Below are 14,466 nucleotides of genomic sequence, written 5' to 3'. Positions count from 1 at the left end.
CCTTACCTATAAGTGACCGTAATTTGTGTTTCTAAAGTCATTCGCATTTCTAAGCTCTCATTGTTTAAAAGATGACAGGCAGGATATCTTACCTTGTCAAATCCCCAGCCCCCACACCACTAGTGGATATCTTCAACCACCTTCTACCCTGAGACAAAGCAGATGTGAAGATCTCCCCCACGGCACAGGAACCGAGGCGCCAGCCTGAGACAGGAAGATCGCGTCAGTGTTTCAGCTACTCAAGTGACCTCTGAGGATGGCATGGAAGAGCACCAGTAAGCCAGTGACTCAGCCCCTCGTGGCAAGGTCAGAGGCAGAGAGCAGTGGAGAGAGGAACGACCAAGCAGGAACAGCACAGGGAGAGTTCAGCAGCTCAGAATGCTTGCCATTCAACTTCACCTGGGTCAGACTACACTCAATCATGGACATACTGAAAAGATGAATTCAATAAAGACTTTAAGAGGCGGGAACAGTCTGTGGGTCTCTCTGCTTGGATAGGCAGACCAGCTCATAATTGGAGCTCTACTATAGGGAGAAAGCCCTGTCTCCCAGCTGTTTAGCCAGAAAATTCTAGGGACAGTAAGGAAGGCCGTCGTCTGTGTCACCGTAGCGTACGTGTAGGTATGTATGGCAGGACCCAAATCGGAGAGATAGGTAGGGAGCAAGCTATACAATGCTTTGTGATTGTAAAGCTAAATCCCATCTGGACAAATAATCATTCAATCAAATGTATCTATAGCCATTCTTGCGTCAGCTGATGTCTGAAGTGCTGTAAGAACTCCCTAGAAAGGCCAGAACTGAAGAAACCTGAAGGAACAAGCTATGAGGGTCTGGACGACTAGCAGATGATGACTAGTCAGGTTCCATAGCATGAGCAGAACAGATGAAAGCAGGGCAGCAGCACGACCATGTGGACTGGTGGACAGCAAGGAGTCATCGAGACCAGGTAGTCCTGAGGCGCCAAGTCTGAAGCTCAGGTTCTCAGAGAGAAAGAAAAGAAAGAAAGAGAAAAAGCGAGAATGGGGAGAACTTACCATTCTTACAGGACACCGGATAGACATGAGGAAATCCTCAGATATAACAATTGACTATTTGTTTATTAATGCAGCATAAATACTGGAGGCTGAGACAGGAAGGGTTGGAGACCACTGTAGCCTGAGCTCCCTGCTGTAAAAAATGCTGCTTAATGACTATGACTCAGCACATTCAACACCATAAATGCCTCCAAGCTCATCATTAAGCTTGAGGCCTGGAGGTGAACTACCTGTGTACAGCTGAGTCCTGAACTTCGACATTGCAGGTGGTGAAGGTAAGGAAAACACCTCCCACTTCTCTGGTACTCAACACTGGGCAGCAGGGTGTGCTCAGCCCCTCTGTCTTTCCTGTTGCCCACTTGACTGAAGCGACCCTCTGCCTCCAGCTCAATGTGGGTTACATGACGACACAACAGTATTAGGCATGATTACCAACAATGGCAGACAGCCTACAGGGAAGGAGGTGAGGGCCCTGGGTGTGTGGTGGCGGAAGAAAATAACCTCTCACCCAGCATCAACAAAACAAAGAGAGTTGATAAGTGGACTTGGGCACAGCAGAGGAGCACCCAAAGCACCAAGTGAATTCTATAGTATACTACATTCATTTCATAAAAACTACGAATTCAAATCAAATCAATTAGCATTTGTACATCACTTGAATACAACAAATTGTAATTAGACCTTACAGTGAAAATGCTTACCAAGCCATAACCAACAATGCATTTAGAAAATACCTAAAATAATACAAATAAATAAGACATGAAAAGATAATGGAAAATAACAATTTCATCCATTTTAGATTAAGACTGCTGAAAAAGTGGAAAATAGCAGATGAGTTTCTGAATACTTTCGATGGCAATGTATGATCCTTCACCAGGTTCTACGGAAACATATTACAACTTTTACTTCCTCAGATAGTAGAACAGTACAACAGTACATCGACCAAACAGGTCTGGGTAATGTTGATCTCACTATACCTGGCGCCACCAGCTGGAGCTTTCTGGTTGTGAGCATATTCAGGACACACTGTGTGAGAACAAACTCATTGGATTTTCTCCTGCTTGTGAATGGTCCTCGTGAGCAAAACTTTCAGCCCTCTGTGAGGTACAACAGCAGGGAATTCAAACTGGTTCTCTTTTAGTATAACACATTTTTGAATTCCATTCTTTGTCCTCTAGGAGGCTGAATATTTTCTTTCCTCTTCCGTTGCTCTTCTGTTCATGCACCTGGTTGAAGGTGAGGGAAATAAATGATCATAGCAAACAATCATATTTTGTGAATGTTCCTCATGGCATTTCTCTCAGTTGTAGGTTTCACAGAAGTTTTCCAGAAAATGGTGCAATAGTATTGTCTACAACAAACAATTAATCTGGAGCCTCACCCTAATCATTAGTTGTCCAAATTAAGTTTCTCTCATTGAAACTGTAGAGATTGAGAACAACTCTGTAGCAATATAGCAGTAAGAATGCAGCACTAACTTTTAAACAAACCTCCCATTTACATTAATTGGCTCCCCCTGTGTTAACTTGTGATTGATTGAACTATATATTCCCTCTCATACCCAAACAGCAGTGGATGCTTAGATTTGAAATCTTGATTGCTACATATATTTTTGGACTGTTAATGATATACTGTAACTATTGATTCTTAAAATATGACTTAATGCCAAAATACCAACACCGGCTCTGTATTTTACTCAATGTTAGTAAACAACAGACAACCTCAACATGGTTAAAACAATTCAGTTCTTGCATCCCAGCTCTGTATCAGGCCCATCCCTCAACTTTTCACCAAGAAACACAGGCCAGATGACTGCTTTATGTGTTTCAATTAAGGATTTTAGAGTGACTGCCCTAAAAAAAACAACTTATAATTTCAGAAAATGGCCTATGTGGCATTGATTTAGGTCAAACTTTTATTCTAGTATAAAAATAACACTACAGCGTGTAAATAGGATAATTTAGTATAAGTTGTGAGATAGTAGGAAATAATGGTGTGTCTGGAACTAGATAAATCAAATTTTCATCAACAATTTTCCAGGAGTTTAGTACAATTCCTGCCTAGCTGGCAACACCCAGACACATGTAATTGCTCAATTCAGGTCACAGCTGCACTTGGCCCAATCTGTACATAGTCAATTTGGTTGACATTAGATATCCCTATGAAGCTACTTGAGCACCATCAGTAAAATTACCCAAATGTAATGAGCTAATAATCTAAAGAAGACAGCCAGCTAAATAATATTGACTTAAAAATCTGCAAACAACTATATATTGTAAATATATATACAAAATAATGTTGAAAGCTTATGGAACACAGCTAAGATGAAAATATTAATCCCATTTACATTAATATAACTATGGCATTTCACGATCCCCAGAGTATCCAAGTCAACCACTTTGCTGCGGTTGCACATCACCAGCTGCCTTCATTAGCTAAAATATTTGGCTATCTTCACCTTGGAACACATGCAGTGCCATCAGAGCCACCCCAGGCAATCAGGTTTAATTCAGTCATAGCCTCAGCATTTCTTAAGGCATGCTCCGAGCATGTTACTAAAATGTTGCACAAACTCCAGCTTTGGACTGGGTAATGTTCTGATTCACCATACATATCTATAGTAAGACCTGTCTTACTCATCAGGTGCAATCCATAGTTTAAAATGACAGTTTTCTGGAAGCTACGCTGCTCATTTTCTCTCTATTTTCCCCCACTTGGGCCAGCCTGAGTTAAATTGCAGCAGCAATAGACTTCAGTCCCTCTTCAATTGTGACAGCTAGCAAGAGGCACATCATGCACACACAACAAGCAGAAGGAGGAGGAGAGCGATCCGTGTTTACTATCTGCATATTTGGCTTGTCTGCCATTTCAGGGACAATTTTCCTCTCCAAACATTCTCCTCTTATGCCTGTGGCTCATGCCACCATCCCTCCTCCACGAGCACAGCAACAGACCCTCCCTGGGACATATTCTCCAAAAGCAGCTGAAACTATATGCTACTGACAAATGTGTCTGAACATTTGGAAATAAAGTGAGGGGGATATACAGTTTCCATGTCGTTAAAACTGGGGATAAAAAATTGGTGAAGCAGATCTCCTCTCATTCATCTCCATCCTAGGCTGCTCCCAAATGGCACCCTATTATATATACAGTATTATAGTGCAAACTATGTAGCTTATAGTTCTGATTAAAAATTACGCACACATAGGGACGCACACCGTTGGGACTCAGATCTCCGCCTAACACTACATACTCTTGTCTCCCGTCCTCCCGGGAATTGAACTATTCTTACTTCTGTCTGTAGAGTTGTCCTTCAGAAGAAAATAAATCTCTTCATAAAAACTCACGTGAACTTCCTCCAGTCCTTGATGACTTTGTAAACTCTTAAAGTGTTAGAATACTTTAGGGTGAGAGTCAATTTGAGGGAGTCTAGGGAGTGTGGTGAAGATCTACTAATTGGTTGTAGTTGGCGTGTAGTAGTGCTGTGTGTGTGTGTGTGTGTGTGTGTGTGTGTGTGTGTGTGTGTGTGTGTGTGTGTGTGTGTGTGTGTGTGTGTGTGTGTGTGTGTGTGTGTGTGTGTGTGTGTGTGTATGTGTCTCAGTTGATGTTGTGTGGTTTCATATAATAATGTGACTGTCACAAAATCACTTCATACATTTGGTTATTTTATGGTTGTCCTTCAGAACTTCCTTGAGCAACATGATTGTTCTAGCTCAGTAGATGAATATTAGTACTATAAGGTCCATAATCAAAATGTGATGTTGCTATGGTAACAAGCAGCAGTGGAAAATGTTGTTTGAGCTATTAGTGATCTCAGGGAGATAAAAATAAATGATATCTCTGTCTCCACTGGAATAAACAGAATCCTAGGCATGTTATACAAAATGATATTTGATATAAAACAGCCTCTTACAAACATTGATTTGATATTAGTCCTGTAACACATCAAATTCCTTTTCCTGTTTAGTAGCCCCTCATTGTGAGGTGAGGACAGGACCACATCAGAGGACTATTACACACAAAAAAATAAATAAATAAATATATATCTAATTTCAAGATGGAGCAATAATAAGATGATAGCCTGAAGTGAAGAGCCTTAGCCAAACTGATGTGCTCTATGCAGCACAGACGCAGACAGTCTGGGAATAGCAGCTATTCTGGATCAGGACACATGCTGTTGAATGTGAGGACAATGGTAAATTATGATGATTTTTAGCTGAGAAAAATGTGGAGTCAAACAAAGAATCAAAATCTTGCCATCTGACCTTTGCAGAGTTCATATCAAAAGGTCATTCTGTTGGGTTGAACCTTGACCTTTTTTGCAAGCATCATAATACAAGGTAATTTCTGTTTTTATGTAAATGGTCACCAGCCCTTGTTTTTATTTGACCATAGCAAGCTACGTTGACATCAGTTTCTCAGTGAGTTCCTTAGAGGAATTAAAGCTACACAAGAGCTCAGGTATATACACACACACACGTGGTTCTTGCGACAAAAACCTAAATTATATATGTGACATCGTATTAGCAGGCACTGTGTAGCAGTTGTTATGTGAGCAGTGTGTATGTATAACATCACATTAGATCTCATATATCCTCACCACCCTTCTTTAGAGTCTTATCCCCAGAAAAGCTTAATGCAAAAATCATTCCATAAAAAAAAACTAGGACCAGGCCTTTAACAGGATCTGGAAAAAAGAGTATGGCGACAAATCGATATTAAAACATGTAGAAACAGACAGCTTGGGGCCTTACTGAGAGGAATGAGATTTGCAGCAGAGGCGAGAGGACAGGGAGAAATGCTTACTGCAGCCATACACCCCAGGCCCAGTGGACAGCTTCTGTTATTATATTTCATTGTTATTTCCCCTGCTCAGCTACACGCATTGATTTGACTGTGTAACAGTTTTTTCTTTCTTCTGTCTTGCCCCCTTCTGAGTTCCTGCTCTTTGAGTGATCAGCTGATGGCGAGGCTGGCAGCCGCTGCTATGCTGGCTGCTATTCTCTCCCTCCAGCTGCCGCTGGCACGTCCAGCAACCTGTCTGATCCATGCAGGCTACTGGGCTGGTAAATATTTATTTTCTTTCACTCTCTTTCTTCCCTCTCCCTCTGCTTTATTCTGAGGATAGCATTCTTTCCATCGCACAGATCGGCACAGCAGAGGGAAGGCAGAGAGGAGTGTGTGCGTATGCGTGTCTGCAGTGTCTGTGATAGTCGTGAGAAGGTGAAGATTGTGGGTGTAGGGTATGAGCTGCCGCGGATGAGGAGATGTGTTTTCCATTAAGGGAGGGAAGGAAGAGGCAAGAATTGTTTGGTGATGATGGTGCAGGCATGGAGCAACAGAAATACTGTACACACACTCATGCCAAAAAGTACAAAGGCAGTGTTTAGATATTATGCCCGTCTTTCAAAGTTACTCTACTGTCTCTGGCCATTCCACTGGTAGAGAAATATTTGCCGGGCTTTATAAAGATAGTGTTTAATGCTGACAGATTATCAGCAGTGTCTTTCTATTGCTCCTTTGTACTGTTCTTGACACTCTCTATCATTTCTGTTCTATGCATGCTTTCTCGCTTTTCCTGTGTGTGTGCATGTGTATCAGTGTCCATGTGCATTTGCTGTGAATGTCATTCAGATTTTTTGTGAGCTGATAATGATTATTTGGCACTGTTGTGTGTGCAAATGAGCTGTGTGTGTGTGTGTGTGTGTGTGTGTGTGTGTGTGTGTGTGTGTGTGTGTGTGTGTGTGTGTGTGTGTGTGTGTGTGTGTGTGTGTGTGTGTGTCGGTTGACCAATTATGAATGTGTATTGAGAGCACAGGAGGGAAGAACTTTCTCTGTATGAATATACAGGTGCATAGTATTCTTGTGTAGTTGTAGACATCAGCCATTTAGACAGTATAATATCATGTGGGTGTGCTGTGTCTGTATGTTTCATTATAAGTGACTGTATGACTCATTTCATACATCCAATATTTTGTTGATTGCACCCAGCTACATCAATGACTGAGTGTATAAAACATTAAGAGCACCTTCTACTCAGTGAGTTGCACCCCCTCAGAACAACCTCAATTTGTCAGGTATATGGACTCCCTAGTGTCAGCGGTCCACAGGGATGCTGGCGCATGTTGACTCAATGCTTCTTTACAGTTGGATCAAGTTGGCTGGATGTCCTTTAAAGTGGTTGGCTATTCTTGATACACATGGGAAACTTCTTGACACAAATCAGTGTCTTTGGCACCTACTACTGCCAATATTTTGTCTTGCCCATACACCCTCTAAATGTGCATACAATCCAAAGTCTCAAGTGCCTCATTGAACAATCCTTCTTTAACCTGTCTCCACTTCATCTACTGATTAAGTGGATATAAAAAGTGACATCAATGAGGATGCTGGATTCACCTGGTCAGATATGTCATGGAAAAAACACGATCTTGTACACTCACGTGATTCCATTCATTCCTATATGAAAGGAATTACAATAGAGCATTTGAAACCAAGAATTTGGTTAAGATGGGAATCTCATGGATACTCTCTTTGACCACATGCATTGCAAGTCTGAGCTCAGTCCATGTAATTGTTCTGAGCTAATACAAAGTGTTGCCTCTCTCATTGAGTATGTCAAGTTGAAGGCCAGGCTTGGGTACACTTTGGCTGTTGCCAACAATCATCATTACAGCATTCTGTGAGGATGTTAGAGCAATTGATTCAAAGGACATACATCTGGATGTCCTCAGAAGCAATTATTGATAACATAGTATTAGATTCTCATGTATTTATTTGCGGCAGGTGACACAAAGATTCACTGCATTACTACTCATTCACAATAATAGGGATCCTGTTTCATGCAAACAATGCCTGCAGTGCATTGGGTATGAACTTTATGGCTTCAAGAGAGGGCACTCTTTCTCACTCTGCCTGCATGCATTCCTCATTCTCTGCTGAATAAATTTCAATTAAGACTTGAAAATGTACAGTTGATGAATTTTACATACATTGATTGGAGTGACTAAACAGTTTTTAACCACTCCACTGAGAATTTCTTATTAGGCCTCTTATTCTCTCAGACTCTTTATGTTTTGGAAAAACGGAACCCATAATGCTTGAACTATTTCTCAGTTCAAGATAATAGAAGATAACCTGCATACAATTGACAGCTTAGGATAGAAAACACTCCTAAAGCTTCCAAAACAGTAACTGTGTGTCTGTGGTATAACAGAACTGATATTGCAGGCCTGCAAGCTGAGAAATATCCAATCAGAAAGTGATTCTTATTTAAGTATAGTTCTATACATCCCTATTGACCAAATGAAAAGGGATATCAACTTGGATCCTTTTTCTATAGCTTCCTAAACTCAATCTACAGTAGCTAGACATAGTTTCAGAACTTTATTTTGAAAAGATGGTGTGACGACAGCATTCGTCCGTGGATTAGTGATGGCCCTCAAATTGATTTGTGTAGTAATGACAAAGCTGACCCATTGTTCCTCTTAGCTCTAGTGAAAAGCCAATTGTCCTTGTTATTGAGGTATAATGCAAATGAATGTTGAAAAACTTACCGTGGATTGATTATAAAGCTTGTTTTGCATTCTTATTGATATTATGGATCCCTAATTTGGCGTTGCCGTGACTACAATTTCGGTGGATTTCTCAGCAGCGTGAACTAGAAAGGAGGTATTTAGGCTAGAAAATATCCTTTACTGAACTAAATGAAAATTGCTGTCTAACTGAGTCTCAGTGGTGAAAACATCTGAAGCTCATCAAAGGTAAGCGATTGGTAGTTGCTCAGTTTTAGTGAACAAGGTTCCTGCTACTGGCTGGACATGTACTAGAGCTAGACTATCCAATAAACACACAAATGCTTATGCTTGGCTGTAAAACATAATTTCTAAATCTGAGATGACAGGGTGATTAACAAAGGAAGCTAAACTGTGTGTCACTATATTTCACTTGTGATTTCAGAATATTTTCTAGTAGATTTTTGTCCGTTTGCGTTATGCTAATTAGTTATTAGATTTGCTAACTTCTTAGTAATGACTCAGGGCGTGGTTTGATAAAAAGCTTCTTTAGTAAGAATACTTGTTTCGTTACATTGCTGCTCAATAGTTTTATTTTCAGTAATGCAGAGTAGATGCTGTCGGAGAGTCAGCTACAATGCCCACACCTGCATAATTGGCAGATTATGCTATTCCCTCCCCACAAGGCATTCTGGGACTTGCAGTCAAGCAATTCAACACAACCCAATACAATTACATACCCCAAACAAATACAAAATATCTTTACAAGCCATCTCCAAAGGCAAACTTAAACATGAACTCAAGCATTAATTCTAGCATCCTCCCCGATGAACAGGTATGTTCTTGTTGATCTAAGCAGTATATCAGCCACAGACAGGTCTCCCTCAACAGTCCTAGAAACATCTGAACTGAACATGATCTAACTAAGCCATCTGGCCTGGAAACAGTTCCTCAATCTTTCCCTAGTTTACAGGTTTGTCTGGTGTGTTATCTTCTCCAATGAGGCTACCGCGTCACCCGCCTTCAGTGGGTGATATGGTGTGTCACAGCAGGTGAAATGTGAGAAGCACTGATCCAGCAGTAGTCTCTTGCTCAGCTTTATTCCAGAAACACAGTGCCAGTCTCACTGTACTGCTTTCATCTGTGTCATGTCCCGGCTTGTGCGGTGGGTGCCTGAATTGTCCAACACTCCAGATACATCACCTTCCTCATGATAGCATTTTTGTATCTAGCATTTGATATCCACCTTATATGATTCCAGACCATGGATCTGCTGCTCTCCAGATACAGAGAGTTGGACTGTTGCGATCTTCCTCTGCCACCAGAGTAGTTTAGTATTTAGTCAGGAAAGGTTTCAGTTCTCACGATTTTGCAGTCAGTGTTGACTTTTTCCTGCCTTCAGTAGTTTGATCTCCTGTCAGCTCTGTTGTTGGGTCATAATCCAGTACTGCTGTATCGAATGATTCTAGTCAGCAGAGTCAGTTCACCTGCATCTTTATGGTTGTACAGAGCATTGGCTCTCGAATCTCTTTATCAGGCGGTGACCTCTGTTACTCTTAGTTTTGCTGTACCTTCAGCTCAACACAGGTTCAGTTCTGTCTGTGCTGTTTGCTGCAGGATTGTGCAAACAACTTAACAGCAGACTTGGATTTCTATATTCTACCTCATCGGAACCCTTATTATCATCAGTCATGGACCAGTTGGGTCAGAATCAATTCTCGGTCCATTCACTACAATAGCTCTGCCATCAAGTTTGAACAGTTTGTCCTCTGTGGTAGGAGAGTCAGCTGGATTTAGTGTTCCTTCAATATGTGACACGACTCTGGATGGTCAGGGACTGGATCTCATCCAACTCTGACACTTTCAGCTTCTTCCATTTAAGGCTGAGCTGCAAATCCCAATGCAGCAGATCAATGAAGTCCATCCACATTTTGATCTGTTTTTTCTTCCATTTCAGTGTAGTCATCAAGTTGTTTGTAGTCTTGCTCTAATCACAGCTCCATGAGCTCCAGGCATAGCTGTGTTTTCTTAAGTCAGGCTACCCTGGACTTGGATGCATTGGAGCTTATTTCCTGTCTTGTGACTCTGCCACAAATAAACTACTGCACTGCCAGCCTTTCTTGCATCCTGAAGTGCCTTCTTAATTTGGGTATTGTTCTTCTGTGTGGCATGTCTCTGTTCTGTATGCTGCCATTGTGGTGACTGGTGTAACTGGGCCAGTTCTGAGCACCATGCCATTCATAAGTGTCAGATCAGGTCAGTGATCACCAATCCAACTGATCCCCTCTCACATTTCTATGGGCATGCTTGATCCTGATGAGGGAGTTAAAAATAAGAGGTGAGAATACATGCAAAGCATTATGCCAAGAACACTTCTCTTGTGTTCTTGCATAGATACTCAGTGGCCAGCTGAAGGTCAAACACAGAACCATTCGTTTCGACCTCCATGCTAAACCTAAACCTTTGGCACTAATCATATGTTTGTCATCAATAGGTGATCAGTTATGTGCCTCTCCTCCCATTTCGTTTCAATTAAGAAAATTGGTCATCCATTTGCAGGGGTCCATGCCTGCAATCGACATCAGCTTTATAAGATTGTTGTCTGGTGCTTCTTCAAAGTGCTTGAGCTACAGTAGTCCACTCTCATGCAAGAGTGACTCTCAGTATCTCTACAACTTTTTCTGGTTTAATTATAACACTCTTGTTTCCAGTGCTTCTGGTTATGGCTGCCAACAAAAATGGACTTGCAGGCTCCAATCACCACTCCTTCCACCTGTCCTCAGCTGTAGCTCCTCTTCTATTTTGCCACGCTGGTGAACAACAGTGACCACCGAAATCTCCAAACCTGTCTCTCTCTACTAGGGATATAGGAGCTTTCTGATGTCTGCCATGAATAAAATCTCCCCTTCTTAGTCTGAACTTTATCCAGAGCAGCTGAGCAGATCAGATTCAGGTTCGGTCCTGTGAATGGGCATTGTTAAGAGATGGACAGCCATCAACATGAACGAGGCATCAAACACCACTCTAAGTTTTGTTGTCACCTTGCCTCTTCTCCAAAGGTACTGCATGGTGAGGTAAAGTAGTATTTTACCGTTGTCTGCACTTGATGCGTTCTCATCCAGAGCCGTCCTCTGCCATATCTTGTGTTTGTAAGTAGTCTTCCTGCACATTGCTATCTGCTAGCACAACGTCACATCTTCTTCAGTCTTTCTTCTTTGACTGCATTGGCTTGGTTGCAGTTAGTATCTTGGAGTTCTGGCATTCCTGTTTTACATGGCAACTCCACATGGTATACTTATCACTGAGGTGGTTGTTTCCTCAAACCTTCCCAGAGAAATTCCTCGTTTTCCTCTGAGTTCTGTAGTTTTCCTGCTTAAAGTCACCCAGAAAGCTCAAACTCTGAATGCATGCAGTTGCTTAAGGAGACTAATGTAATGTTCATCAGTGAGGATGAACATAGAATTATCTCTGTGACATGGATAGGGTCCTACACCGACCATCAAGGTGCTCTCTAAGCAACTAGGAGTGATATGTTATCACTCACCTTTCAGTACCATCTTGTAATGGAAGTACTCTGTCAGGACAGGGGTTGGATCAATTCATCAAACTCTCTCCTGAAAGTCTGAGCTGCAGAGTCCCTTCACTGGCTCCATGTGAATCCGTTCACCAGGAGCCTTCTGTCCCACAGCTCTTTTTGAGTTCATTGCCCTCTATCTCATTCTCACTGTTGTCTGAACATTCTCCAAGATAGCTTCATATGTTACGTTTTAGGACATTCTGCTGAAATGAAGAATACAGCTGTGTCAGAAGTGAATTGCACCTGTGTCTGGTCACACAGTAGCTATTGCCACAGGTTTCATGTATGAGCTTCTCTGACTGCCTATCTAGTAAACAACATTCTCTTCCTGCAGATGGGCCTTCTACCCATCTTGCTGCACATAGTTTGCATGCCCCAGTGTTCTGTCCATCTGGTTTCATCTCTTCCCTGAATGGAACAACTGAGGAAACAACAGCGTCTACAAACAGTAGAGGTTGCCTCACTCCTCTCACTGGCCACACACAATGTGATGTCTCATGTATGAAAACATGTGGAAGAAACTCATCTTTTGACTTTCACAGAGGCCTGTGTGTCTTTGTCCTAAAGCACATACAAGCATCTTCCATATTCTATCAGTTTCTCTTTGTAGCAATATTGTAGTCAGGGCAGTTTTCTGATTTGGCGATACCTACCAAACCAGAACACATTGTTGTTCCCTTCTGGCTGACATGTAGAAGTGCTGCAGCAGAGGGCATGTTGAATATTTTTGGTTCAACTATTCAGGAGAAACATGACTTGTCACTGGTTTTGCTCTCTTTCTGTTGATTGTATGATCTTGTCATTGCAGCTCTCTCCACTGCTCTGAACCTCTTTCTGCAGGAAACTGATAATCAGACCTTTCCACATTCATCATCTCTCCCTCTGACGACTATAGTCAGAGAGCTATGTCTCCCAGATCATCTACGGTAAGATTAGAACAATGGAGGAAGCTGTGGATTCAGTCTACTTAGTGATTCCAGGCTCTAATCGAATTTCACATTCATCATATAGCTAACCTCAATACATTTAGATCAAGGAAGGATTTCTTCACAGGTGTGAGATTCAGCAGCTTTGACATATGAGCCTCGCTCTGAGATCCTTTCCTTCCAAATCTGCTCTTGAGTAGAGTGATTGCATTATATGATTACTGTCCTGGTAACATAGTCCTGCTACTGCCTTTGCAATGGTCCAGTGAGATATGTTTTTCAGAATGAGATAAACTTCTCTTTTTGGTGAATCAATTGTTGTCAGATCATGATCTCATACTGGCTCAACTCCTGCCACTTTTTAGGTATCTCCATAGAATTTCTCTATTAAATGCTTGGGAAGCCTGCAGTTGTCACTCCCCAGACTGGTAGTGGATTAATGATATATTTAGTGATTATGCTCTTTGTGCCGCGACTCTTCAACAGATATGCGTTCTATAATCCTCGTGCATACAATCTCTGCCTCCCAATTATTCATGAAAAATTGCTGTTTCAAATTCCACATTAAGTTCAATAGACCTCATCTTAGCTGATAACAATTCCAACAATGCTCAAGTAAGTAATTCTCCAGGATTTGACTTGGATATTCACGTCAATCAGTTCAAATCAGTAGCATTATCAAGATATTTAACTTTAGTCTCATTCTTTCTGCTTCATGCCATGATTCATCTCAACCATTTCAGCCACTTCTTAAGAGTAAAGCTCTTATCTGAACCAGAGCACCAAATGTCAGATTTGCTAACTTCTTAGTAATAAACTCAGAACATCCGGTTTGATAAAGCTTCTTTTAGTAGAGGAATACTTGTTTGCGTTACATTTAACAACAATGGTTTTGGTACGAGCAATGCAGGTAAGATGCACAATGAAGTCAATACAATCACCCACACCTGCACATAATTGTTGCGTTATCACTCATTCCTCACAAGGCATTCTGGGACACAAAGTCAAAAAAACGTAATTCAACACAACCAATACAATTACATGAAACAAACACAGAAATATCTTTACAAATGCAGCTCAAAGAATAAGCAAACATGAACTCCAAACATTAAAGTTACAACGTAGTGTGGTTGATGACAATTCTCGGATCCGGGAGGGGTAAGTTCTCAGAAGGTAAGAGTGATTACCAGCTGTTCAAAAAGGTAACCAACCTACAACACTAGATAATATATACTTTGTGGTATTGATAGATAATGATTTCACTGAATTGCACATAAAGACGTTTCTAAATGATAAAGTGCTTGCTTTGTTATCAACTGAGCTTGTGTCTTTCTGTCAACCATGAACCCGTTCATTGCTGCCGTATTCTCGCAAAATCTGGATGTAAATGATATTATAACGAGCAATACGTAACT

At 41.3% G+C, this 14,466-nt stretch overlaps 1 protein-coding gene across 1 annotated transcript in view; it reads left to right on the top strand.

Annotated features, from left to right (window-relative positions):
* Nucleotides 1–256: 256 nt before the first annotated feature.
* The window catches only part of LOC124044483 (receptor-type tyrosine-protein phosphatase-like N), a 132,653-nt gene continuing 118,443 nt past the window's right edge, over nucleotides 257–14,466 (top strand). The window contains exons 1-2 of the mRNA XM_046364111.1: nucleotides 257–403; nucleotides 2,213–2,270. Coding sequence (XP_046220067.1) covers nucleotides 257–403; nucleotides 2,213–2,270 — 205 coding nt within the window. The remainder of the gene's footprint in view (nucleotides 404–2,212; nucleotides 2,271–14,466) is intronic.

Source organism: Oncorhynchus gorbuscha, linkage group LG09 (assembly GCF_021184085.1).
Source record: "Oncorhynchus gorbuscha isolate QuinsamMale2020 ecotype Even-year linkage group LG09, OgorEven_v1.0, whole genome shotgun sequence".
In the NCBI taxonomy this organism is placed as follows: domain Eukaryota; kingdom Metazoa; phylum Chordata; class Actinopteri; order Salmoniformes; family Salmonidae; genus Oncorhynchus; species Oncorhynchus gorbuscha.
Note: the sequence above shows the minus strand (reverse complement) of the source record. Positions and strands in the feature narration are given on the sequence as shown.